This window comes from Brachyhypopomus gauderio, chromosome 8 (assembly GCF_052324685.1).
Source record: "Brachyhypopomus gauderio isolate BG-103 chromosome 8, BGAUD_0.2, whole genome shotgun sequence".
NCBI classification, from domain to species: Eukaryota; Metazoa; Chordata; class Actinopteri; order Gymnotiformes; family Hypopomidae; genus Brachyhypopomus; species Brachyhypopomus gauderio.
In genome coordinates this window covers 21,187,836-21,213,854 of record NC_135218.1, presented here as the reverse complement: position 1 = coordinate 21,213,854, position 26,019 = coordinate 21,187,836, and the positions used below count along the sequence as shown (strand labels likewise).

The following is a 26,019-nucleotide window of genomic DNA, read 5'->3' as shown; positions in this document are numbered from 1 at the left end:
CTTCAGCATGTTGAGAGTGTTCACGCCCTGAGGACACGTGAGGGGACAGTGTTACACACGTCCTGATGACACAAGGGGGAAGTGTTGGACACGCCGCCCCCCCCCCCCCCCCCCCGCCCCCCCCGAGGCTGTGCTCCCCCGGAGGAGCGTGCCTGAAAGGCCGTTGGTAATCACCTGGCTGAACTTCTGTTTGACAGGCCCACAGCTGGCCAGCAGCCTGCTCTTCAAATTCACCTTCAGGATGTCGCCACTGGTGGTCCCACAGTAGAAGAAACCATCGTCTTCTGGGATCTTCCCAAAGCAATACCCCTCATTATGCAAACTGCATTACTGTAGGCCTATTTCATGCACTGTGGTACAACTCAATATTTACGATACACAATTAATGAAAAATGAATTCAGTTATATAGGTATATTGGTAACAGCCTGGTCTTTATTAGACATTAATGTTTTGAGCTTGAGGCTTGCCGAAACAGAAAGTGGTCACTTCCTTAGTACAATAGAATCAATGATTGAAACACATTCTGTGACACTGAGATATGAGGATTCATCCCATTGGACATGTTGCAGCTCAAAATTCTTCTTTCATGATATCCAGATCGATAACAATTTTGGGTTGAATACTGTTTGCCTAATAATTTCTGCCTCCATTCTGGTACGGCAGTGGGGCAGAGGGACTGGACTCGACTCACCTCTATGCACTTAATGACGCGCTTTAGCTGCCCTGTCTGGCACTCAGTGGGTCGGATCTTCCTGTTGGGAAGATCCAGCTCCCATACGCGGATCGTACCACTGCAGGGAACATGGGGGTGGGGTGGGGATACAGGGATACAGGGACAGGGACAGAATTACTCATTATTCACATTACATAGAGCCAAATAGTACATTACATCCCACTATGCTGTACCTTACATACACGGCACCACTGTGAACATCCTTAGTTGCAATGATGAGTCATAAAGGCTCTTTACTATATTTCTCTACACATTTCATTACTGAATGGAAGTATTGAATGTGTAGCCTACAGTTTAATACAAATAGGATGTAATAAAACTGGGAGCGCATTCAATGATGCTATAAATTCACAACTAATAACACACACCTCCATGTGAGCCTTACTCCCCACTGTGGGAGTCCCCAGCCAAAACATTGATACCTCGAATGCTCGTTTTCTTTCGAGCGTTATCGTGTGCTCGGATAATACTCTTGTGCAGTGGCGGAGCTAGAATTTTTTGGGGTGGCCAAAGGGTGACCAAGGCTTTATCAGAGGGGTCCATATGCAAATGATGAACTAAAGGAAGCACATATTTTCTCCTAAAATTTCCATTTCCAGTGGGGTGGCACTAGGGGTGGCAAGGGCTCTGTTGGGGCCCCTGCCCCCCCCCCCCCCCCCCCCCCCCTTTGGGTCCGCCACTGACTCTGTGGAAGTCTGTGGGGGGTCGTTTCTCTGGGCCGATGAGGACTAGTTTAATCACGAACACTTGTTTCCTCATTCCCTTACTTCCCGGCCGAGACGAAGATGTGGTCGCTTCGGTTGGCGTAGCCCACGGCGGTACAGTGTCCGGCGCTTTGTGGGGACGCGGGGCTTCCGCAGATCGCCTCCTTCTTCTCGATGTTCCACACCACAATACTGAGTACACAGTAGTATCGACACCGTGGTGACCACAGATATTAACTCAACTACATCTGCCTTAGTCTTTCATCCGCTTGTGCAGTTCGGTGGGCTGAGGATACTGACAATTAGCAGAGTTTTAACAGGAGCCTACACCAATGCAATGTTATATGTGCTGCTGTATGCTAATATAAAATAAAATAAAATATTATAATAATATGCTTGTTCAATCATTGCAGAGCAGAAGTCACTGTAAGGTGACACTAATAACATTCTCAAATTTCTAAATATTTATGAGCCAGACATTTTGAGCCAGGTTTTCAAGCAATGTAAACACCAGCATTTCCTTTAATGCCTCTAAATGTGAATGTTGATATCTGGTTTGTGTGTGTGTGTGTGTGTGTGTGTGTGTGTGTGTGTGTGTGTGTGTGTGTGTGTGTGTGTGTGTGTGCGTGCGTGTGTGTGCGTGCGTGCGTGCGTGTGCGTGGGTGTGTGTGTGTGTGTGTGTGCGCGTGTGTGTGCGTGCGTGCGTGCGTGCGTGTGTGTGTGCGTGTGCGTGTGTGTGTGCGTGTGTGTGTGTGTGTGTGTGTGCGTGTGTGTTTATGAACTCGGTGCAAACTTGCCAAATCCACATGCTCAAATCTTGATGGAAAAATTAAAAGCAGATCAATGCTGCAAGATAAGCTCCTTCACGACAGTTTCTGTTTAAAGAGAAACAGAGCGTGTGTGTGTGTGTGTGTGTGTGTGTGTGTGCGTGCGCGCGCGCGCGTGTGCGTGTGTGTGTGCGTGCGCGCGCGTGTGCGTGTGCGTGTGTGTGTGCGCGCGTGTGTGTGTGTGTGTGTGTGTGTGTGTGTGTGTGTGTGTGTGTGTGTGTGTGTGTGTGTGTGTGTGGTTCTGGCTCCGTCCAGAAAAACACGCTTGAAAGTCTTCTGCCTTGCTTTTATCTATGAGTGTGAGTGGGGATGGTGTTTACAACGCTGTGTCTGGGATGTTTACAGCGAGGATGAGGTGGTACCTGCCGTCGTCCTGACCGCCCAGGGACACCAGGTACTTGTCGTTTGGGGAGAAAGCTAATGCCTCCACCTTTGCTTTGTGAAGGATTAAGCGACTGTAGATTTCCCTTCGTGCATAATCCCAGATTATCACATCAGCCTGGGAAGCACATATTCATTAACATATTAATGTGTCCACCCATTTTCTATGTTATTAAAACGTGCACAATATTATCGAGGAGTTCTGAACCTGTTGAGCACACACCTGAAGATAAGTGGTACAGTAATCATAATTATCTTCAGGGTTCAAACACCTTTTACAATGTAAAATTCAAGCACTTTCAAGGCCAATTTTCAGTTTTTTCAGCACCTTTAAGCTGTGGTAAACTAATGAAAACGTTTAGTCGTTCTTTTAGATTTCCAATTTAATCCCTCTCTCCTCACACACTCTTTGCAAAGTATGAAATTAATTTCAAACATTTTCAAGCACTTTCTCCAATATTCCGGCACGTCCTAGACCTGGATTCAGATCGTGGGGGAAAAACAAACCTAAACGAAACAGACGGTGAACACATTTCCTCAAACACGTGTGTTAAACGTGCCCAGGTGAGCTCTCACCTTGAAGCCCATGAAGGTGACCTGTCCAGACGCCACGTAACGTCCACTTCTGGACACGGACACACACGAGATGGTGTTGGTGTGGCCGTGGAGGAAGCCCTGCTGTCCGCTTCGTATGTGTTTGATGATCAGCGTGCAGCCCAGTGGGTAAATGAGATGTTCTCTGTCGGGATGAGCTCGGAGCCCCGAGGACACATGCCCTGGACGGAAACAGGACAGATCTCATTGTGTAGCTGTTTCCCCTAGATGTTCACAACAGTGTCCGCTCAGTAAGTGTTGCACAGACAACACTCAGCGTTTATCGGCACACGGGGAGTCTTACCATTGAAACCAATAACAGCTTCAAGCTCAAGCTTAGCAACGTCATCTCCAGCCATGGCATCAAAACAAGGATGAAATGAGGTTTAAAAGCTCCGTTTAACTAACACACGAATTTGCTGGACCCGGTTCCTCTCAACTTTTCGGAAACCAAAGGTAACTAAGTAACAGCGCCATTTTGTTTGGGGCTGTTGCTAAGAGACGGCTCGCGAGCTGCTTTGATGCAAGACCCTCCCCATGAAAATCTATCGTTAAATTACATATCCTGCTGGGTCTGTGCCCCTGTATCCCTTTATTTATTATCCTGCTGCTTCTGAAATACACATTGTTTAAAAAACACGCCCACTTCATCAACTCTAGTTGTTCTTTTAGATTTCCCATTTACTGTAAGCCCTCTTTACTCTTTGTAAAGTATTGTTTCTAACTAGGCTAAGCGAACCGAACACCGGTGATTTGTCTTTCTGGTATTTTTAGTCTTTTGGTGCTTCACACTCGCCCCTCTGGGTCTGCAGCTGTGCCTCCTTTGGTTTCTGTTCGGATCTGGCCCTCTGTAACAGCCTCGTGTTTTTCCAAATTCCCTGACGCTTCACACATGGATTCCTGTTTTCTATCGTGACAGTATTATGCAACATTTATTTGACTGTGTAGCCTAATATGAAATGAACAGTTCACAGAGACGATAAAGAAACTGGAAGAAACAGAAGGGAGCGAGCATCAGTTTTCTTTCTATTACAGGTTAATAATTAATTGAAACAATATGAAGGCAGACTATAATTAAGTTATACATTATGGTTAAAATCACAAAAACATGTTTTTAATAAATTAAATGCACAATAATTGGATATAAATGATTAACAAGTAACTACAATGTGCATGTGCATGTGTGTGTGTGTGTGTGTGTGTGTGTGTGTGTGTGTGTGTGTGTGTTTAGCTTTGGTGAACTATGTTTGTGCTGTCCACAGAGGTGACTGTTATAGCAGAGGTCGAAGGTTAGCCGTGGGCTATAAGCCTCAGGTCAGATTTTAGTCTAGTTCTGGTTGAAGCTCTATGGCTGGATCTGCTGTTGGCTCAGGAACTGCTGGATGCCCCACACCTCCAGGCTCTGGACTCTGAACTGGCCTCTGCAGAGCACGGGACTTTCAAAGGTGCCGCACCACTCAGACTGGCCACTTGCCAGATCTGAAAACAGAGACAGTGCGTGACCCCCATCTCCACCTGAGAGAGAAAGAGATAGAGAGCACACACACACACACACACACACACACACACACACACACACACACACGCGCGCGCGCGCACACACACACACACACACACACACACACACACACACACATAAACAGAGTAAGGCTAGTACTACACTGATGTTTAAATCTGTTTATAGTATAAATATCACCTGGGGGTGAGTCCCAGTAAGGTGAATTATCTGAGGTTCAAAGTATGGAGTGGGGGAGAGAGAGAGAGAGAGAGAGGGAGGGAGGGAGGGAGAGAAAGGGAGAGAGAGAGAGAGAGAGAGAGAGAGAGAAAGGGAGAGAGTGAGAATGAGGTTAAGGGATTGCAATTTGCTGCAACACTGTATTTGTGTTCAGCATTAGTCTATTAATACAGTATTTCAAAATTGTACCACATACTATATTCCCATCAAAAGTAAAAGAGGTACACAGTACACAGCAGCTCACCAATAAAAAGCATATTGTCATCTCCACTCATGAACTTTGCAGTCGGTGGGTGAAACTCAGCAGGCGAACTGGAGGGGACGCACAGGTATTTGGGGTCCTGAGGGTTCTCAACAGGAACCACCAGGTGAGAGGAGCAGATATCTCTCCTCATGCCACAGGAGGAGGAATATGAGGGGGAGAGACAGGAGCTCTCTTGTGAGGTTTCACATGTTCCTGATATCCCTGAGATGTGAAGTACAGTGCGCTGGTAGCGCTCCATTGATGGCCTCAGCTAAAAAAAAATTGTGTTGAAATGCCCATGACTCTATAGAGTCTACTGAATGTAAACATTACATGAAAAGGTATTGCGATATGAATTTGCTACTCTATATTCAAAAGCATTCAGAGTCAGACTGGAGATTTACATACAGTGAAAACGAAACATTCTTCAGTGCCAAAGAACTGGAGCTTCTGTCCCTCACGCCTCCTGAGAGTCCAGTCTGAAGATAAGAATGCTCCACAGACCTGCCAGGGCAAACAGAGTGAGACATGATGTGAGACATGATGTGAGATGTGACGTGAGACATGAGCTCACAGTCACCCCTCTTAGCTACCACAGCTCATCTCTGCTTGTTTGTAGGTTTATGCTCTCATGACGTCTCAAGACATTAAGTTGTGTTGCCTCTAAACATATACTCACTGGCCACTTTATTAGGTACACCTGTCCAACTGCTCATTAACGCAAATGTCGAATCAGCCAATCACATGGCAGCAACTCAATGCATTTAGGCATGTAGACATGGCCCAGACGATCTGCTGCAGTTCAAATCGAGCATCAGAATGGGGAAGAAAGGTGATTTAAGTGATTTTGAACGTGGCATGGTTGTTGGTGCCAGATGGGCTGGTCTGAGTATTTCAGAAACTGCTGAGTCTACTAGGGTCACACAACCATCTCTAGGATTTACAGAGAATGGTCCGAAAAAGAGAAAATATCCAGTGTTCGGCAGTTCTGTGGGTGCAAATGCCTTGTTGATGCCAGAGGTCAGAGGAGAATGGCCAGACTGGTTTGAGCTGATAGAATGGCAACAGAAACTCAAATAACCAGTTGTTACAACCGAGGCATGCAGAATAGCATCTCTGAATGCACAACACATCGAACCTTGAAGTGGATGGGCTACAACAGCAGAATACCACACCAGGTACCACTCCTGTCAGCTAACAACAGGAAACTGAGGATACAATTCGCACAGGTTCACCAGACTGGTTTCTTGAACATGACCACGAGTTCACTGTACTCAAATGGCCTCCCCAGTCAGCAGATCTAAATTCAATAGAGCACCTTTGGGATGTGGTGGAACGGGAGATTCACATCATGGATGTGCAGCCGACAAATCTGCAGCAACTGCGTGATGCTCTCATGTCAATATGGATCAGACTCTCTGAGGAATAATTACAGTACCTTGTTGAATTTATGCCAGGATTAAGGCAGTTCTGGCAGGATTAAGGATTAAGGCAGTTCTGAAGACGAAGGAGGTCCAACCCGGTACTAGCAAGGTGTACCTAGTAAAATGGCCGGTGAGTGTGTGTGTGTGTGTATAAATCATGAGAGTAACCACAGTGAGATGGAACCTGCCTCCTCATCCACTGTCTTTAGGAGCAGCACCGTGGGCTCATGTCCCTCCACCTGCGGATAAAATCTACAGATGAGAAATAAAGTCAGACACCAAGTTAGAGGTTCAATGTTCTGATGACTCTGATGTTACTACATATATTGGCAGAAATATTGTCACGCAGTCCTGAATCAGTTGTTTCAGAATGTGACTGGTAGAATGAGAATGTGACTGGTAGAATCTATTGCTCTTTAGGGGTTTACTATAGCATCTTTCAATCTAAGGACTTTAGTTACAGGACTATTGAAAGCAAATGATCAAGGTGATGTGTGGTGAGCTAATAGGTGATACGTGATTGTTTATGAAGGTAGGTTCTGCTGTCCCCAGAGCATGGCTCTGACTCATATTGTGGCTTTGATTCTTTGCTATGGCACTGATCCATGAACTGCTCCTTGCAGGACCATACTATTGGCATGGTGGATGCGATCTGCTTTGGTTAAAGGGCAGGAGTTTGGATGGTGGGTGGAGACGTACGCAGCGAGGCTTCCGCCATGTTTGGTGGTGCTGAAGAGACACACGGGGCTGAAGAGTGCAAAGCGTTCTGGAATCCAGGCCCACACCACCCGCATCTCCGTCTTGGACACCACGTTGGAACAGAACTTTCCCGGCTCCATGCTGTGGTACGAGCTGTGAGTGTGAAACAAACCACACAGAAACAGAATTAGCAAATCAGCCACCAAATTATCACAAGAGATCATGGGGTCATGGGTCAGGTAATGTTAATGAGGGCAAAGAAAAATGTTAAACGTTTTTCAATCTTTACAATCACTGCAATTAGAGCATCAGATTACACAGCAAAAAAAGTCCAATGTTGAAAAAAGACCTAGAGTGTTTATAACCCTGGACCCTGGTTTGTTACCCTTTCTGACCTCTTGTTCAGGATACCGTTCTGCATCAGGGCCTGCATGTTGGCCTTGTAGAGGAAGGTGAGCTCCTGGCGAGTGGGCAGCTGGATACTGAAGGCTCTCTGAAGCAGAGCATCAACACTACTGTGGCGGGAGATGTTCTCCACAAATCTCCTCATGTCCTGCCTGAAGTCGTCCACTCGGGCCAGGCGAGAACTCACCGAGACTTTATAGAGGCTGAGGAGTGCTAACGCCACCCGGTAGAGAACCTTGTAGCCCTCGATTAAGTACACATCCAGCACTCTAATGGCATAGTTAAATGGCAGATCGGCAAAGATCCACATGATCCAGTCGGAGTAGAACTCAAAGAGGCTCTGGTGGGAGCTCGCGATTAGCTTGCGGATGCCTCTGCAGTACTTGTTGGCCAGGTCGCCAAATGTCATGCAGGAGGCGTGAGTGGTGAGGAAGGTCTGGTCAATGTAACGCTTTTCTGGGTCCGTGTAGGACACCAGCGAGCTGATACTGTGAAAGCACTGGGCTTCATCCTCGCTGTAGTGCAGGAGGAGGGAGACCAGAGCTGGCAGGATTGGGCAGAATGTGAGCTCAGGCAAATGCTGATTGACACATAGCAAGATCTTCTTCACAGAGTTCAGGCCTGATTTGTTCAGGCAGTACTGTGGAATTTCTCCATACTCCATGAACTTTGGAAAGGGGTGGGTGGTCCGGTGCTCCCCAAACAGCTGCCCTGTGAGATCAAGGTAGGACTTCTGGTCCGCCATGCTGGAATGTTGTCCGATGCACTGGATGATGTGCTGGTAGGCTTTGGCCCGGAGTGTGTGTGGCTTGGCCCAGAATCCTGAGCGGCCCATCTCTTTCAGCTCGGCATGGTCGCTGGAGAGGATGTTCTGGTAACGGAGGGCAGAGTCTGGGTCAGTCTTCTCCCAGTCCACATACTGACCATACTTCATCCCAGAACAGGAGCTGATTTCCCAGCTATCTGGCTCTGAGATGGTCAGCATCGGCACACACTTTGGGCTGGTTCTGTTGTCTAAGAAAACAATATTTTGTACAGTAATCTCTGTAAAAATAATCGATAAATGGCACTACTAATAAATGTGTCATTACAACATTGACAAATATATTTACAACTATAATAATAAATATATAATAAACCTGAGTTGTTATTCAGGTTTTTGTGCAACTATACCTAACAAATATGCTATATCAATCTGCAGTTCCAGTTCCCAATCTTCAAAAAAGAGGTTTTGTAAGCAACACAGCTAATTACGCGACCTGAAGTTCAACATTCTTTGATATTAAAAGTTGGGCCAGCACTTCAAAATGACAATTTAGAAAATGACAATATATCATACCAATACAGTATAAATTACCTGCACATTTGACAAGATCCAAGTAACAGACTGTTCTCACCTGCCTGGACTTTGCTCAGACGTTTGGACGGGCTTGTTGTGATTCTTCTGGGAGCCGGTTTGGCTTTGGCACGAATTCTTCCCTCACCATCCGCTCCCCCTGGATTTGTCTGAATGAGGCACAGCGTCTCAGCGCTGGCATCTTCCTCGCTGCAATCATCAGTCTCAAACATGTAGAAGGATCTGGAGCGGGGTCTGAGGAACTGGCTGCTGGATTTGATCTCCCCTGTACCTTCAGGGCAATACAGGGAACAGGAGCGCAGCTTCCCACAGTCCATGTGTGAAGAGGTGTCCACACTGGTCTCGTTCTCTAAATCCACATGATCAAAGCTGGTGAATTCTGCACTGGAGGAAACTTGAAGCATGACTCTGGTCTACGCCCGTGCAACGAGAGAGTAAAAAAGTTGAAAAGTGTTAAGAACAGATAACAAGCTGAAAATGCCTCAGCAGGACTGAGTGTCTAGGTTGTTCTAGAGTGTTGCGCAGTCTGTGTGGGGCAACAGAGATCAGGTGATTTATGCAGATGACTGTGTTTATGCAGTGATGTATAATATGCAGTGCCCATTGGAAAATTCGAGTATTTCTTATTAACCACCTGAGATTGTTACCTGTGTTTACTAAAGCAACACAAGGAAGACCAACACTCAGTGCGTGAAAAAAATTCCCTAGAGGCCTGGGAGACAAAACATATGCCTGCTGTACTGCAAACAAACAGATATGTCTGATATGAACATACATGATACTAGGGTTAAAATAAATTAATAAAAATTTTAAATAAAAAATGACATATATCAAATGATTAAATATATCAAATGATTAAATAACATATATCATATATCAAATGATTAAATAAGCATATTGCTTATTTAATGTAATGTCTATTCAAAAAGCACTTTAATTTAATTAAACCATGCCAAATGTTTAGTCTACTGTAAACTGCTTATACACTGTTGATTTTGATTTCCAACATGTTTTGAGCTCTAAAGTTTTATTAACATAATATCACAAATCACAAACGTCTATAATTTTTCTAAAGGAGAGTGTCATTATATGTATTAAATATTTTATTATTAAATGTATTATTTGGTGGTCTTTTGAGATGTGTAGGATAGTGTTTTAAGATTTCCAACAAATTGCATTGTTAAATTTAACATTAATGTTTTGCTGGTTTACATGGTAAAGAATAAAATGTTAAAAACAACATTCTATGTTCGGTGTTGGTTCTTCTCAATTTTATACTTTTTAAAAACATCTTTAGACTAAGGGACCCGTTCCAAAATATTGCGTATTTGTTTTCTATCCAAACATGCATGTTTAGTCATGAAACAACAGAGAGATCAGCAGAACTTTAAAATGAGGGTTGATGCCATTCACTGACACAATGATTATTATGGTAACTTATGCTATTATGATCACTTATTATATAATCATAATAACATTCTGATAACCATAAGCCATAAGTTACATGCTACAATGGATACTTTGGACACTTAGGAAATCTCAAGGAAATATATGTATATATATGTAAGAATAAAGCAAGTATTAAAAGTATCAAAAATATAACAAAAAATATTCATGTGACTGTCTGACAACATAAATTGTTATTGTGTACAGTTCACAATTTGTGAACCTTTAAAATAAATGCAAAACAGTATCTGAATTAATTTAATTGTGTTTATGAATAGGTTTAACTTGGGTTTCATTGTCATGTAGGATACTATTTTATCATTTGTGCTACTCAAATTTAATCTTACTTGTATCATGTTGGACCAAATTCCATCTACCTGACTTTCGAGTTTTGATTAAGGAATGAAGTTTGTCTCTAACGACGCTTCGTTCTGACGTCTTATTAAACCCGGAAGATGTTTGCTACAGATTGGCTCTGATTTTTGCTGTAGGAAAAGTCTTTAATAAATACAATAAACACCGTTAAATGAAAATGTCACAGGATCTCTGGTAAGCATAGAGTCTCGTTTTTATTGCTGTTTGAAATTTTGTAGCTGCCTGAATATTGACAGCAATTATAACTAACTCGTAGCTGCGTGTACGCCAGCTGTGAGGCTAACGTTGCTAAGGGGAGGGAGGTCATGTAAACATGTAAACATCACAGTGTGTGTGTGTGTGTGTTTAATGTTTAATGAAGTGTTGTGTGTTAATGTCTGTGAGGTACCGACTCCCCAGTTCACCTTCAGCTCTTCCCAGTGTCTACTAACGTATGGGAGAACACGTAAGGAGAACTATGTAGCCGCCTAGCTAACTCGCCCAGCTGTCTGATAGCTGCGCTAATGAGTGAGCGTGTGTGTGCAGCACATGACACTCAGATATGAGAGATTAGTCTTGTGATGTAGTGGTGAGGAGCCGTGATGACCTGTGAGGAGCTGTGAGGGCGGTTTAATCAGCCTTCAGCATTCTTCTGCTTTAAAGATTCTTATCCAAACATGAATGTGGAACATCTTTGTAATCAGAAGCTTCGATTTTTGTATAATGCACATAGAATTGGAGGCAAAATGCCCTTTTTTCAATGTTTTCTCCAGCTTGGACTCCTTCACACGCATATGATTGAAGGTGTCCAACTGTCACAGTGAACAGATTTGACTGAGTCAGTGACACCCACAACTTCTGCAGTCCATGTACACATGAGTCCACAGCGCCACTGACCCACAGTTGCAGTACAGAGTCTACTGACCAGTGTCCACAATTAACTCATAATGCACAATGATATAACAGAGTAAAGCCACTTATTTTACTGTAGCCTTCCTCCTAGTAAGTGCAAAACTAGCTGAGATCTGTGTCTGTGTCATTAGGTTGCAGAATTATGATGCCACTTGCCGTCTGGCCCAGGAGGTCGCAGAAAACATCCATGAGCGGAACAGACAGCAGAGGACCGGTGGCAACCCTGCCAAGGTGAGACACTGTTCTCCACAGACAAACTGGGTTGTGGGGCTTTTATGCCAACAACACTGACACGGCTACACTAGTGTCCGCTCACAAGACCTGTGCCCTGTGTTGCCGGGCAGCTCAACATGACCCTGAGAGCGTCGCTGCAGAAGATGAAGCAGAACGTCTCAATGCTGCGGGAGACCCTGATACGAGCCTCATCTCAGCGACGCTTGTATCCTTCAGGGTTGACAGCAGTCGGTACTTCCGCGTATCGACCTGTAGAGGGCAGTCTGTTGCAATAAATGTTTTGCAAACCTTTACACTTTATTATTTATGTCTGATTGATGGAGGAATTTGCACTAAGCCAGAAAAAAAAACAAATACATAGTTTGGATGTATTTTCAAAGTGTTTATTAAGTTGTATGTATCTTTGTACAACTACATGTTGTACAGGAGTGTTCTCTGTTAATGGTTAGAATTCCTTAATGAATGACTCGCAGAGCACAGTCAGAAGCAGACAGAAGACAAAGCTTGATTGATGACCTGGTGACCAAAGAAAAGCAACTGTGTGCGTCTTTTAACCGGAATGGCACCGATCCAGAACCTTCACGGTAAAGCTGCAGTCTGTTACAGACCGATCTGCGTACACTGGAGATGGATCTCCTCACCCCGGGTCTTGGAGATCCAGTTTGTAAATCAGTTATTTTAACACCAATGGTAACAGGTTGAGAATCAGTGGGCATGTTTGTTATGTCCAGCATAAGAGGAAGTTTCTAGTGAGCCTGTTATACTGACTCTGTCCGGCTGCTCCGCTTAACCTCCTCCCTGCATGTCCCGCGCCTCCCCGTACCTCCCCATGCGTTCCTGCATCTGCTCCCCATCCCCACACCTCCTGTGCCTCCTCCACGCCTCCCACGAGCATCCCCGCGCCTCCCTGCACCTCCCTGCTCCCGCCCCTGCAGCACGGCCCCCGCAGCCTCCTCGTGATCCCCCTGAGAGCACCTTGCAGCAGCAGGCCGGCCCGGCGTGCGTGCGCTTACAGCTCCGAACGGGAAATAAATGGCTACGGTAGAAATGTCCTCTGGCATGTTTCGGTTCTTGCTATGGTTTTGTTTACAGAGCTCTGTTCTGCAGGGTCATGCTGTTTTAATACTTCTGGGTATTAAATCACTAATGCTGAGCTTGCCTTCAGCTGGCAGGCAGGTGAGCAGCTGTGGGCGGGGCCTCCCTGCTCTGCTGTGGGCGGGGCCTCCCGGCTCTGCTGTGGCATGTAAAGGCTTACAGGGCTCAGTCAATGCATTAGAAGGCTTCAAGAAATCATTTTGTGGTTGTGGTCAAAGTGTGTGTGTGTGTGTGTGTGTGAGAGAGAGAGAGAGAGAGAGAGAGAGATAGAGCGCACATGAGTGTTTTACAGCCACTCCTGTTCAGAACATACCCCTTAGCATGTTAGGGACGAAGGCTTTTATGTTTTCACTGATTGTTGTTGGTCTCGTCATCACGTATGGTGATGTTACAGTCGTTTGATGGAGGTGTTTTCATGTTGGAGTAGGGGTCGGGGTTGTGTTAATGGTGATGGTGGGTAGCAGGCAGTCTAGCAAGGCTCACTGTGTGGTCTGCGTGGTGTTGCTGGGTTAGTCTTGCTTCAATAACCAAAGCTATTCCACCTTTCCTGTTGGAAAGAAGGGATTATCATATTCGCAGCACTTTTTTTTGGTAGATTAGCCCCTAATAAGGCACCAATCGACACAGCGGCTGTCTGCGAAGCCCCTAAACCCCCCGCGACCCCACGACCCCGTGCCCTGACTGCCCCCCAATCTCTTTTCCTTTCAGTTTGATCATAATGCGCGGAGGGCTAATTGGTTGAATGGCTTTCTCTGGGGTGACGTGACCAGGGGAGTGTGTGTGCTCAGCGGGGAATCGGATAAACGCTAATCCTCACAGAGCCCAGGGGGGTGAGAGGAAGCAGAGAGAAGGCATTTGCCAAACGGATTCCCGCCTGCCCTGCACGCCGAGCAGGAGGACGACGGAGAGGGTGAGCAGCGAGGTCAGAGGTCACGGTTCAAAAAGACACCAGAAATGGTGGAAGGGAGGGGATGGAGAGATGGATAAATGATTTAGAGGGGAATTAAAGGGATCAGTGGGAAGGTGTGGAATATGAAAAAACCTAGAGAGAGAGGAGGGGGAGGGATAAAGATTAAGGGGAGGGTGGAGGAAGAGTTGTAGGAGTGAGACAGAGGTGGAGGTAGTGATTGGGTGGAGAGGTGCGTGACTCCTGTGCCCAGCCGAGTGGCACTAAGGAGCCCCAGTGTCCCTGAACAGCTGCAGATATCTAATGAAAGTGAGGCAGAGCTATGACTCCAGGCCACACCCCCTCTGCTCACCCCCGATCAGCCAGGCCACTCCTTCACGAAGCCTGTGGGAGCTGATGCAGCGGGAGCCAAGGTGGGGTGGACCTGCTGGAGCTGCGTGGCTGGAACCGTGATTCAGACCCACGGGTCTCTGTGTGTGTGTGTGTGTGTGTGTGTGTGTGTGTGTGTGTGTGTGTGTGCTAAATCACCGGCCTCTCTGTTGAAACATCTCACTCTTCTGAATAGGGCTGGGTATCGATTCAAATTCCAAGAATCGATCCGATTCCGATTCTGAAGATTAAGAATCGATTTATTTCGATTTAATCCGATTTAATCGATTCGATCCAATTCGGGGTTTAGTGTTATTAAAAATGTATTTATTTAAGCTGTTTCCTGACTATGTACAGAAGCAACATGTTAAAACTAGTATTATATCAATATTAATCAGCAAATAGTTACTGGTAGTTGGTAGTTACTGATGGCTGGAAGACTGGTGAAAAGGGTAATCATAAATCTACCTTCAAGAAAGGTAATCCAGGACAATAAACAGAGGACATCTTTGAGGTGTCTATATCTGCAACAGTGGACTCCTACTGGGACACTAACCAGTGCATTATTATTATGATTGAAATAATTAAGAAGTCACCCAAAAGCTGTTGCTACCAAATGCATTTTTATTTTAAAAGTGCTCACACTTAATAAACTGAAAGTATAAAATGTAAACGTGTATTTTTCTTTAAAGTGCGAATATAATAACAGAACTGTCACGTTACGGTCCCCGACCCCTCCCTGTTAACGTTGTCTGCGTCTACTCGTCTGCGTCTGTAGATCTCCGTGGGTGCGGGTGCATCTTGTGATAATCCTCACCTGTGGCTCGTCTCGTCATCACGTGGGGTTTGTGTGGTTTGTTTACTTAATGTGCGTTCGCGCAGCGTCCTGTGCTCGTTGTTTGAGTCACACATGTTCTATGTAAACGTGTTTTATGTGCGCTGTCTGCGCTTCGGTAAATGTAATAAACGTAACGATTTGGAAAGTGCAAAGGATTCTGTCTCGTCCATCGCCTTGCGCCCAACGTTACAAGAGCATTTTTAACTTTTTTAAACTGTAAAAACACTGGGTAAACTGTCAGTGACATGGACTAACTGTAAATAGTCACTGACACTGGATAAACTGTCCTTCTGTTTTTAGATTGCCGATTTGACTATCGTCGTTACCGTCACTGTCCGACGCCATGTTGTTTTACAGCTAGTTAGACCGAGCACGCCTGCGTGAATTCAGTGACGAGGCGGGGGTAAAAGTTCACTAAAAAATCGATCTTTGGACGTACGAATCGATTATCAGATCATCATATGCGAATCGATTCTGAATCGGAAAATCGATTTTTTCAACACAGGCCTACTTCTGAAGCTCCTTTTGTTTCTTTCCATTCTTTCTTTGATGTCGTTGCGTCTCTCCGTCTGTCTCTTGTTCTTTCTGAGGCTGGATGGCCAGGCCTGAGTGCTATTCCAGATCACATGTGCAGCTCTTTGTCTGTTGGAGGTTAAACATCTCTAAGGAACAGCTTTCCAGCTTCAGACCCCGGTCGCTTCCAACATGCAGACCAGCATCTCCCCAGGAGAACCAAGGAGAACCCAGCCCTCCTCCACCTGGAGCTGCGTGCTCCGAGGCCCACTCCAGAACTGGCACCTGGTCTGAAAGTGTTGGCGCTGGACTCGGTCTGGATGTGTCAGCCTGGGAATCAGTGTGGATGTGTTAGCGATGGGCTCCATCTGAATGTGTTTGTGTATGCATCGAACTCTGTGTGCATGTGTAAGCGTTCAGCTGCGTGTCGATATTTCAGTGTTGAATTCACCGTGGATGCGTTGGCCTCGGGGTTTGTGCCTGTCGGTGTTGTGGAACAGGAGGAGTGGGAAGTGGTGTTTCATGTAAAGTGGGACCCAGGCAGATCAATAAACAGATGCCTTCTGATCTTAAAAAATTGGATGTTATGCTAAGTGTAAATTAAAATTGCCTGGACTGTTTGTTCAGAGATGCACATGAGTTTCCCAGATTTGTGTGTGTGTGTGTGTGTGTGTGTGTGTGTATGTGTGTGTGTGTGTGTAAACAGTCAGGCCTTATAGTTTATTTACAGTTACAAAGTTAATGATGTGTGGCTGTCTTGGGAAGTGTGTGTGTGTGTAAGGTTGGTGTTTGACAGAGCATGTGTAGTAACTGTTGTTACATTATGTGAAAAGTGTTTAAATGTTGTTGGGCAGGTGAGTGCGTTGCTGATGGATTGATGTTACCATGATCTCATCCTCCGCAGGTCAGCTTTGATGACAGGTGGAGTGGGGGCGGGGCCTGCGGTGAACCCCTGGCTGGTGAACGAATCGGAGGAGACGAGGGGGCTGACCTTCGGAGAGATCAAAGAGCAGCAGCAGCGCATCATCGAGGGTAAGAGGAGAGACTCCGCCCACTGTGACTCCACCCACTGGGCTCCACGTTCTACTATATTATGTATTCTTGCTCACTCCATCACATTTCATTCTTTTTTTTGTTGTTGTTGTTCTTTTTTCTCTCTGTCTTCTACTCGCCTCTCTTGGCCTTTTCTGTGCCGCCCCCCCTCCTCCCTCTCCCCCAGCCCAGGACGCGGGTCTGGACGCTCTGGCCACAGTCATAAGCCGTCAGAAGCGTATGGGTCAGGAGATCGGCAACGAGTTGGACGAGCAGAACGGTGAGGTGGTGCTCAAGGTCCATCGCTCTTCTACTGCCAGTTGGCTTCATGTTCAGAAGAAGACAATTTTGCTGCTTGTTGAAGAGCGTTGGGTTAGCACGCTCTGGCCTTCAGCACGTGGGATTGGAACTGTATCGCAGTGCTGAAGGAGCTCGGTGGTGTTCCTGCAGCCTGCCCTAAAGGCTGTGGGGCTGCAGTCCGTCCTGGAAGGATTTTGAGAAGTGTCGTAAGGGGCCTAGACCATGGTGGACTGGACCAAAATAACATATTTTGATAAGTCGTGCTTTACTAGGTTTGTGTTTCGAGGAAGGATTCAAACGTTCTCAAATAATCCTTATGACAGTGGTTGTGTCCGCTAACATGCATCCGTACCTCAGTGTGATCAGCATTAGCATTTCTACAACAGGCACATGAACAGGTAATGAGAGATCTGGAACTGAAATTATACACACACACACACACACAGGGCTGGTAAAGGTAGCTGTGCTATTTTAGTGTGCAGTCCCACTGGTACCTAAAGTTCTGGGAAGGCCGGATGCGTCCTTCCTGAGATAATGACTCACCCAGGTGTGTGCTACTATCAAACACGCCTGCTGAAACCAGAGCTGCTGTTGCAATCAGCGTCCTGTGCTCCTCCTCGGCGGAGACGGCGCGAACAAATACTGGAGAAGGATGGAGGGTTCTGACTCGGACGTTAATAAAGGCGTTATTAATTAAGACGCGTCTCCTTCACAGCCTGGGTGACGTTCCAAGCAGACCGCGCAGTGTCCCACGTACTTGGCTGCGCTCCAGGCCGGTTATTGATAAGCCCCCCCCCCCGCGCACAGCTCGCCTGTAAACGAGTGTCGGAGCTCCTCGAATGTCTGCTGAAACGCTAAACCAAATTGTTTTTTCAGCGTGAACGTCTTTGGCAGTTTTCAAATTCGGAGCAGAACTCTAGCCAAACCCAAGCTGACAGGAAACCCGTGTAGAAGTTAACAGGAAGTCGAAGTAAAATGAGAAGACCCGGCGTTAAAAAGTAGAAGTGTTGAAAGGTAGAAGTGCTAAGGGAGGATTAGGCGGTAAACTCTCAGATGGAGATTACGTACTTAATCAGATTTCTGAAGTTTTGACTTGATATTGTGCTCTCGGAATGATGACTTGGCTAATGTGGGCCCGTAACAACATCCTTGCCTTGTAAGCATTTCCTGGGCTATAGCTACTCAACCTGTGTAGGTTTCAGCCACAAAATCCTTAAAGGCTGCTTTGACACATGCCATATAGGCCACGTTTAAATGCTCCACATTCCTATATGTGCTGTGTGCTGCCTGTAAATGCAGCCTACATGTGGACATGCCCTATAGGCTCCTACCTCACACTGTAATTTCTCTCGTCCGTTTGAGATCTCACAGGGGAGTTGTGGGCAGGTGGTTTACTTGCTGCTGCCCAGCCAAGAGCTGTTTCCTTATATGCATTTATAGAGAGAGAAGAGAAGGCAGAAACGAAGCCCCTCAGTCCTGCGGCCTGTCAGGATGCTTGTGCTGGACGCCCCATTACAGCGTTGGACTGTGTAATGCAGTCAGCTATGTAACGAGATAGTTTAATACCTTGGAGACGAGACAGGAAAATTGGTTGAATTGGATTTTTTATTTTTTTGTGAAGGAAAAGAACGTTGACGCTTCCTTCATCTGACAAGCACCGTTTGAACCTTTCACCCAGCGCACGGCCGTGTTGTCCCTCGCGTTACCCCAGGTGGGGCGGTTTGGGCAGACGTGTTTGGCTGTAAACAGATTAAGCACCGCGACGGGACGGCTGCTGCCTCTCGCCTTTTTAGGTAAGAGGCTGGAGAGAAAGGTCAGAGGTCAGAGGTGACTGACGCTGGCACAGCCCGACTGTACATTCCTGCTGCCCAGAGAGTAAAGCGGAGACGCAGACACCTCCACCCGCCCTGCTGCAGTCAGTCCTGACCAGGACTTTCAGGTCACACAGAGGCCTGTAATACAAAGACGTCTGCTACGGTACTCACCTCTCATATACAGGTCTTCACACGACTTTCCTGCCTCTACCAAATTATATATGTGTAAGGGCTTTTTTTTATAGCCTCTTGTAGTTAAATAGGTCTTATAAGGTCCCTGGCCCAGTTTGGCCATTAGACTACTTATATAGGATAGTCCTGTTTATACTGCAGTTACACCAATAATATAGTCAGATGGCCTGCATGGTCTTGCTTCACCAGTGCTTCAGTAGGTGTCCTGTCTGGTCCACCTGTTTGAGACATTACAGGACTTCGGGACTCTGTGCAGTGTAACTATGAACCAACGGGGCTTAATCTTGATGTTGCTTCTCTCTCTCCAGACGTTGCTTCTCTCTCTCTCTCTCTCTCCATACTGCAGTTTCTTAAGTCACTCATACAATGCTGCGTATATTTCAGGAAGCCGCTTGCCAGATGTTCCAACCAGCCCTTGTGAAATCGCTGGAATACGCTTTATGAAATGAGCCATTTGCACTATCAGTCTAACCACACAGCACAAATCACCGCAGGTTTTCTTTCCAAACACAACATGGCAGAAATTAGCCCTGAGTGGGTAACAAAAACGCCTCGTATCAACCCAGGGCAGCTCTACTTGTTTCTAATGTCAACATGGCCGGAGTTTATTGGTGTGGAAGTTTCTGGGGTTCCTGCATGGGAAGGCTGACGTCAGCGTGTGTTACGGGTGTTGGATGTGGCGTAGCCACTGAGCGACGGGCCTGTAAAAAGCGCCTGTTCTGCAGGATAAACCAATCCTGAGGGAGGCAGGTTGCTACATGGTAGTGACTGTGTATCTGGCACTGCTGGGGTATGAAGGCACACCTGCCCCCCATACACACACTAAAGCACATGTCCCAGACCACTGAATGACACGGTGCCCAGCTGCACCCACTGTGAATGCTACTATACAATGGTATTTCAGAACGCTTCCAGACACAGGTACACACGTGGTTTTCCCTCTCACTCTGTCCTTCCTCTTCTCCTGTCTGATGAGACGATCAGACAGACTTGCTACGATGCCTGATCTTTAGCGGACGTGAGGGTCTGTTCGCCACGGAGCTCTTGTGTCCCTCGTACGGAAGCATGTGGACATCCTATTGCTCCCTACCCCTCTCCCTGGTTTCCTGTGAGGCCCTCCCGGCGACCTTTGACCCACGACGCCTTTGTCTCTCGGAACCCGGCGTCATGCGTCTCGTCTGCCAGCACCATCTCCAGACGCCGCTCGTGTCCACATTGTTTTATTAAGAGTTGCAACTTTGCCAACGTTCGTGTTAAAGTGACATCATTCGGTTCGGAAAGGAAACAAACCTTCATGTGGATTCGGACCTTCTGGTGGACCTTCTTGGCACGCATCCGGATGGAGACAGATTCCAGCAGAGCCTCCACCCGCTGGCCGAGGCCTTACTGGAGCAGAGGAGTGGTCCGGTTCATTGAGGGTTTCTCTGTCTTCTCCCTCTCTTAATCACCTTTTCCGTTCACACTGGTGAACACTATTCATTGGCTGGTAGAGTGTTGGGCTTGTCTACGGTCTTTAATGGATACATGGCGAAGCTGAGGAGGGTGTGACCCAGTTAACGACCATCTCATCTCCAACACCATGAACAGAGCAATGCAGTGAACATGTCCTCCAGATAGATGAGCTCCAAACCCTGATTCCACAACTGATTATCTACTGGATAGGACTTCTTTACCAAATAGAATCCCTGACCGAGACGTCCTATTCCAGCAACACAAAAACCCTTCCCAGCAAAACAACAAATGTGTTTGGTTTGTACCGTGGTTTGGTATCAAACTGAATTAGAAAAATGAGTTAATCAGTAAGCAATACATATTGACATTTTGAATGCCGGAAGGTGCTCAATCATTTTAAAAGCAGCTACCTCTGACCCTACTGTGAGAGGGGAAGTGAACCTGGCATGTACATTCAGTTCAAATGAGACAGTTTGCCAACTCGTGCTGTCTCTCATTGGTTCCGCTGCCTAACCACATCACGCACTCCAGATCCGAGCGGACACACTCGCTACCTTACATATGTCTGTAATTTGCACGGAACCAAAGGTCAACCTGTGCGATCTAGAAGGCCTGTGTGACGTACGGCGTGTCAGAGAGAGATGGGCCCCTTAACGGATCATTTGAAAAGAAAAATCAGCTCACCGGTAGAGCTGAAAGCCTGCTGTGCCAATGAGTCTTCAGGGAGGATGTTGAGTGTGACGAAAGCTGCAGGTAGCTACCCTACCTGGGTATTAAACCCAAGTCTGCCCAGAAGGGAATTTGAGCACTGACCACCAGATGAAACACCCCAGCACCATCCCCAGCACCATCCCCAGCACCATCCCCAGCACCACCCCCAACACCACCCCCAACACCACCCCCAGCACCATCCCCAGCACCACCCCCAACACCACACCCAACACCATACCCAACACCATACTCTTCGAATGTCTCCAACCGTGAACCTCCTGGGCCTTCTGGCTGGTGGCTCTTCTGTGGTATTTGACAACTTGCTGTTCTCAGATCAACTAAAACGTAGAAAGCGAAGTCCGATTGGTTGAGGTTGTTTACTTTGTTGACTCATTTGGGCATGTTGCTGTGGTTGTTGTGATTGGTCCATGCAGGGGGTGGGGCTGTTCGTATAAGTGCAGGGGTTGGGGCTGTCCGTATGAGTGCGTGTTTGTGGGAACTGGCCGTGAGGTTTTTGGGAATCAGAGTAAACCTGATGACAAACGCTGGCGTCACAACTGCAACACCACCAGACACTTTCTTCATCTCTCTCTCTTTCTCTCTCTCCCTTTCTGTCTTCTCTTCTGCACTCTCTCACCATCTGGTGTCTATCCATCGTACGAGCAGGGCTCGTCTCCCTTTCACACTCTCTCTCTCTCTCTCTCTCTCTCTCTCTCTCTCTCTCTCACTCTCTCTTTCTCCCATCTGTCTTAGTCTTTCCACATCCTTCACCGCTCATCTTCTCGTGTCCCTCCATCGCTTCATCCATCTCTCTCTCTCTCTGTCTATGCGCCACAGCGTCTATGGCTGTCCAGGACTGCCTGTCAGGCTGTGTGCCCGCAAGCCCTGTGCAGCAGTGTCATCATCAATCACACACCACTCGCTCTCCTCCCCAGACTCCACACACATTCTTTCCTGGACACTTTTCTGCTCGCCAGTGTCCCGTGCAAAACTTTGGACATGACTATCAGGCTACCGCTCCTGATGGGAAGGCCACACATGCTGTTAACTGTACGTAGTTTGCACATAATCGAAACTTTTGGCGTCTGGCCGCGGTGAACGCCCTGACCTGGAAGCTTAAGGGCTGGATTGGGGGGTTTGGGGGCCAGTACACTGCATATGTAGAGACTCCGTTAAGATCGTTTACACGGTGTGCGTAGACCGAGCGCTGACAACATCTTCGCTTCTCCTATGGTCCAAAATCCTGAAATGCCCAGACAGTCTGAGCATGTTCAAATAAGAGATGTTATTTTGGATTTTAAAAAGTCACTGTTGTTGCTGTTCTAAGGCAAAATAGAAAACTTTAAAGCTTAACTTTAAAGACTCAACATGGTCCAACATATCAACAGTCAGGCACACTTCCAGACTCCCCAAACTGAGAGTGAACCACTCTAACAACCACAGGGGGTAAAAAATAAATAACCCCAAAAAAGCCTGGTAGAGCGTCTACAGAGTTACGGGGAACACTCATTAGCCAGGTAGAGCGTCTACAGATGCACAGGGAACACTCATTAGCCTGGTAGAGCGTCCATAGAGGTACGGGGAACACTCATTAGCCTGGTAGAGCGTCTACAGAGGTGTGGGGAACACTCATTAGCCTGGTAGAGCGTCCATAGAGGTACGGGGAACACTCATTAGCCTGGTAGAGCATCCATAGAGGTATGGGAAACACTCATTAGCCTGGTAGAGTGTCTACAGAGGTGTGGGGAACACTCAATAGCCTGGTAGAGCGTCTACAGAGGTGTGGGGAACACTCATTAGCCTGGTAGAGCGTCTACAGAGGTGTGGGGAACACTCATTAGTCTGGTAGAGCATCTACAGAGGTTTGGGGAACACTCATTAGCCTGGTAGAGCCGTCCATAGAGGTACGGGGAACACTCATTAGTCTGGTAGAGCATCTACAGAGGTTTGGGGAACACTCATTAGCCTGGTAGAGCGTCCATAGAGGTACGGGGAACACTCATTAGCCTGGTAGAGCGTCCATAGAGGTACGGGGAACACTCAATAGCCTGGTAGAGCATCTACAGATGTGTGGGGAACACTCAATAGCCTGGTAGAGCATCTACAGAGGTACAGGGAACACTCATTAGTCTGGTAGAGCGTCTACAGATGTACAAGGAACACTCATTAGCCTGGTAGAGTGTCTACAGAGGTGTGGGGAACACTCATTAGCCTGGTAGAGCGTCCATAGAGGTATGGGGAACACTCATTAGCCTGGTATAGCGTCTACAGAGGTGTGAAGAACACCCACACCTGGTAGAGCGTCTACAGAGGTACAGGGAAAACTCATTAGCCTGGTCGCCTGGTATCCAGACGAGGCTCAGTGCTATCCGGTTCTGGGGTGGAGATGGTGTTCCTGGCAAAGTTGTGCTTGACTGCTGCACATTGCCTCTGGTCCTCAAGCGAGAGCTCTCTGTCACACTCTGGGACTGCGGGGAGAGCAAGAGCTCCCCTTGAGCAGAGAAAGCCCACAGATCACGGGTCTTTGGTGTTTTCATTAGGGAGGCCTTAAAGCCTGCCCGGGACACACACACACACACACACACACACACACACTCCGGGGCTTTGATTCGACACGCCACATCTGGTGCGAGGGGTGGTGTGTGTGTGTGTGTGTGTGTGTGTGTGTGTGTGTGTGTGTGTGTGTGTGTGCGCGTGCGTGTGTGTGTGTTAGCGGAGTCGTTAGCAGAATGCTCTGGCTCTGAGCACTGGCAGCAGGAATGTCTCAGTGCCACAGAGCGCTCATGTGTGGTTCGGTAAACGTCGTGAGCGAGGACAGATGCTCCAAAGAGTTCCCACTGACACCCCCCATGCCGAGATACGGCCAGACGCGATGGCTTTGGAGGTTTGGGTCTTGCGCCTGAAAACTGTGGCTGCTTTGGAAAGGAAGTAGAAGTTGTGGGATTGGGGTTTCAGGCAGGTGCTGGCACATTAATGAGGGGACGATGGGCAAGTTAAAGACACTGATTTGTTCCAGTGTTGTAGACCAGACGAGCGTAGATCAAACCTGCAGCCAGCCACACAGCACGGCAGCGCTCGCCACAAGCAAACATAAATTTGTAGTGTAATGAAACCGTAATAGTTTCATTATATGTAAACATTAAGCTTCTTACTGAGAGAGGAGCAGAGAAGAGAGGAGAGGAGAGACGGAAAGGGAGAAAGAGATGTGGAAAACATGACACAAGTGGATCTAAAGGGTGGAGCTGAAGTATTATTGTATGTCATTTTGCGGCATCAACTTATAAATTCAATAAGAACAGACTTGCAAGTCAGATCTAGTGCACTGGTCCTCTAGGGGCCTCAGAGTCCAGCCATGTTCATGAGGAGAAGAGAAGAGAGGAGGAGAAGAGAGGAGGAGAAGGAGAAGAGAGGAGAGGAGAGAAATTGCTAGTGTATTGTCACAAAGTTATTTATTTATGAGCTCTTTGGAATGCCGTTGTATGGCCAGATTAATTGAGCGTGATCTGAACCCAGTGCCCGTTGGCCGGCCTGGCTAAATCGGACCCCAGACCGGCCCGCCCTTCTGGGTGTATCTGCGGTGAGCAGTAAGGTGGGCCGTGGCGTGCTAACCTGAGATCAGGGCTTGTCCTGTTCCCCCCTCACTCAGTGGGGAAGTGTACACTTCAATGGCCGCACAGCGAGTGGAGATCGGAAAGCTCTCCATCTCCTCTCCTCCTCTGTCCTCTCCTCTCCTCCACTCCCCCACTCTCCTCTCCTCTACTCCTCCACCCTCCTCTCCTCTACTCCTCCACTCTCCTCTCCTCCACTCCCCCACTCTCCACTCCTCCACCCTCCTCTCCTCTACTCCTCCACTCTCCTCTCCTCCACTCCCCCACTCTCCTCTCCTCTACTCCTCCACCCTCCTCTCCTCTACTCCTCCACCCTCCTCTCCTCCACTCCCCCACTCTCCTCTCCTCCACTCCTCCACCCTCCTCTCCTCCACTCCCCCACTCTCCACTCCTCCACCCTCCTCTCCTCTACTCCACCACCCTCCTCTCCTCCACTCCCCCACTCTCCTCTCCTCCACTCCTCCACCCTCCTCTCCTCCACTCCTCCACCCTCCTCTCCTCCACTCCCCTCTCCTCCACTCCCCCACTCTCCTCTCCTCCACTCCCCCACTCTCCACCCTCCTCTCCTCCACTCCCCCACTCTCCTCTCCTCCACTCCCCCACTCTCCTCTCCTCTACTCCTCCACCCTCCTCTCCTCTACTCCCCCACTCTCCTCTCCTCCACTCCCCCACTCTCCTCTCCTCCACTCCCCCACTCTCCTCTCCTCTACTCCTCCACCCTCCTCTCCTCCACTCCTCCACTCTCCTCTCCTCCACTCCTCCACCCTCCTCTCCTCTCTTCTCTACTTTCTTCCTCCTCTTGTCTTATGATCAGATCCAGATGCTGCCGTCAGTTGGGCTCAAAGAGAGCAGCTCTGCCTTTCCTTCTCTCTCTCTCTCTCTCTCTCTCTCTCTCTCTCTCTCTCTCTGTGCCTGAAACAACGACATCCAGACGCTCTGGCAGGGAGACACGTCCTAACGAGAACTCGGCAGGGAGGGAGCAGGGAGCTATAGGATGAAAAGCATAACTGTGCCCTTACTTCATTCTTTTTGCTTGCCTTCCTTGACACTTTTTGATTGCAGGCTACAAAACAAAGCACGTACTGGGCATGTGGCCGTGGAAACCTGCCGTGGCGACCCCTCAGAGTGGGTGTAGCCC

At 47.6% G+C, this 26,019-nt stretch overlaps 3 protein-coding genes across 7 annotated transcripts in view; 1 reads left to right on the top strand and 2 right to left on the bottom strand.

The window, feature by feature from the left end:
• Positions 1 to 3,743, bottom strand: part of cfap52 (cilia and flagella associated protein 52) — a 23,552-nt gene extending 19,809 nt beyond the window's left edge. For 2 of the 5 annotated variants that reach the window (XR_013132867.1, XM_077015392.1), the window contains exons 1-7: positions 3,545 to 3,742; positions 3,223 to 3,422; positions 2,628 to 2,764; positions 1,502 to 1,630; positions 693 to 792; positions 175 to 291; positions 1 to 27 (exon numbers count right to left, since the gene is read on the bottom strand). The exon at positions 1 to 27 is cut by the window's left edge and continues 74 nt beyond it. Coding sequence is in view for 4 of the 5 variants with exons in the window: in XM_077015392.1 (XP_076871507.1) it covers positions 1 to 27; positions 175 to 291; positions 693 to 792; positions 1,502 to 1,630; positions 2,628 to 2,764; positions 3,223 to 3,422; positions 3,545 to 3,599 (765 nt within the window). In the remaining variant the exon portion in view is untranslated. Of the gene's footprint in view, positions 28 to 174; positions 292 to 692; positions 793 to 1,501; positions 1,631 to 2,627; positions 2,765 to 3,222; positions 3,423 to 3,544 lie in introns of all 5 variants that reach the window. The other 3 variants (XM_077015393.1, XM_077015394.1, XM_077015395.1) reach the window with 2 other exon arrangements.
• A 722-nt stretch (positions 3,744 to 4,465) lies between these two features.
• Positions 4,466 to 9,648, bottom strand: LOC143521902 (TBC1 domain family member 24-like). The gene is made up of 8 exons (XM_077015397.1): positions 9,145 to 9,648; positions 7,738 to 8,761; positions 7,343 to 7,495; positions 6,832 to 6,895; positions 5,628 to 5,723; positions 5,338 to 5,490; positions 5,220 to 5,274; positions 4,466 to 4,755 (listed from the first exon to the last, which is right to left on the bottom strand). Exons 1-8 carry the CDS (start codon positions 9,506 to 9,508, stop codon positions 4,586 to 4,588), a joined length of 2,079 nt encoding a protein of 692 aa, XP_076871512.1. The 5' UTR covers positions 9,509 to 9,648; the 3' UTR covers positions 4,466 to 4,585.
• A 1,336-nt stretch (positions 9,649 to 10,984) lies between these two features.
• Positions 10,985 to 26,019, top strand: part of stx8 (syntaxin 8) — a 29,012-nt gene continuing 13,977 nt past the window's right edge. Inside the window, exons 1-6 of the mRNA XM_077015390.1 lie at positions 10,985 to 11,099; positions 11,948 to 12,047; positions 12,161 to 12,255; positions 12,524 to 12,634; positions 16,677 to 16,804; positions 16,992 to 17,084. Of these exons, the coding sequence (XP_076871505.1) occupies positions 11,077 to 11,099; positions 11,948 to 12,047; positions 12,161 to 12,255; positions 12,524 to 12,634; positions 16,677 to 16,804; positions 16,992 to 17,084 (550 nt within the window). The 5' untranslated portion in view covers positions 10,985 to 11,076. The remainder of the gene's footprint in view (positions 11,100 to 11,947; positions 12,048 to 12,160; positions 12,256 to 12,523; positions 12,635 to 16,676; positions 16,805 to 16,991; positions 17,085 to 26,019) is intronic.

Coding starts and splice junctions, on each gene's coding strand:
- LOC143521902 (XM_077015397.1), bottom strand. CDS start 9,508: ATGCTTCAAGTTTCCTCCAGTGCAGAATTCACCAGCTTTGATCATGTG. Junction 8,762..9,144: donor TCTGAGCAAAGTCCAGGCAG/GTGAGAACAGTC, acceptor TTGTTTTCTTAG/ACAACAGAACCAGCCCAAAG. Junction 6,896..7,342: donor CATGGCGGAAGCCTCGCTGC/GTACGTCTCCAC, acceptor TCTCATCTGTAG/ATTTTATCCGCAGGTGGAGG.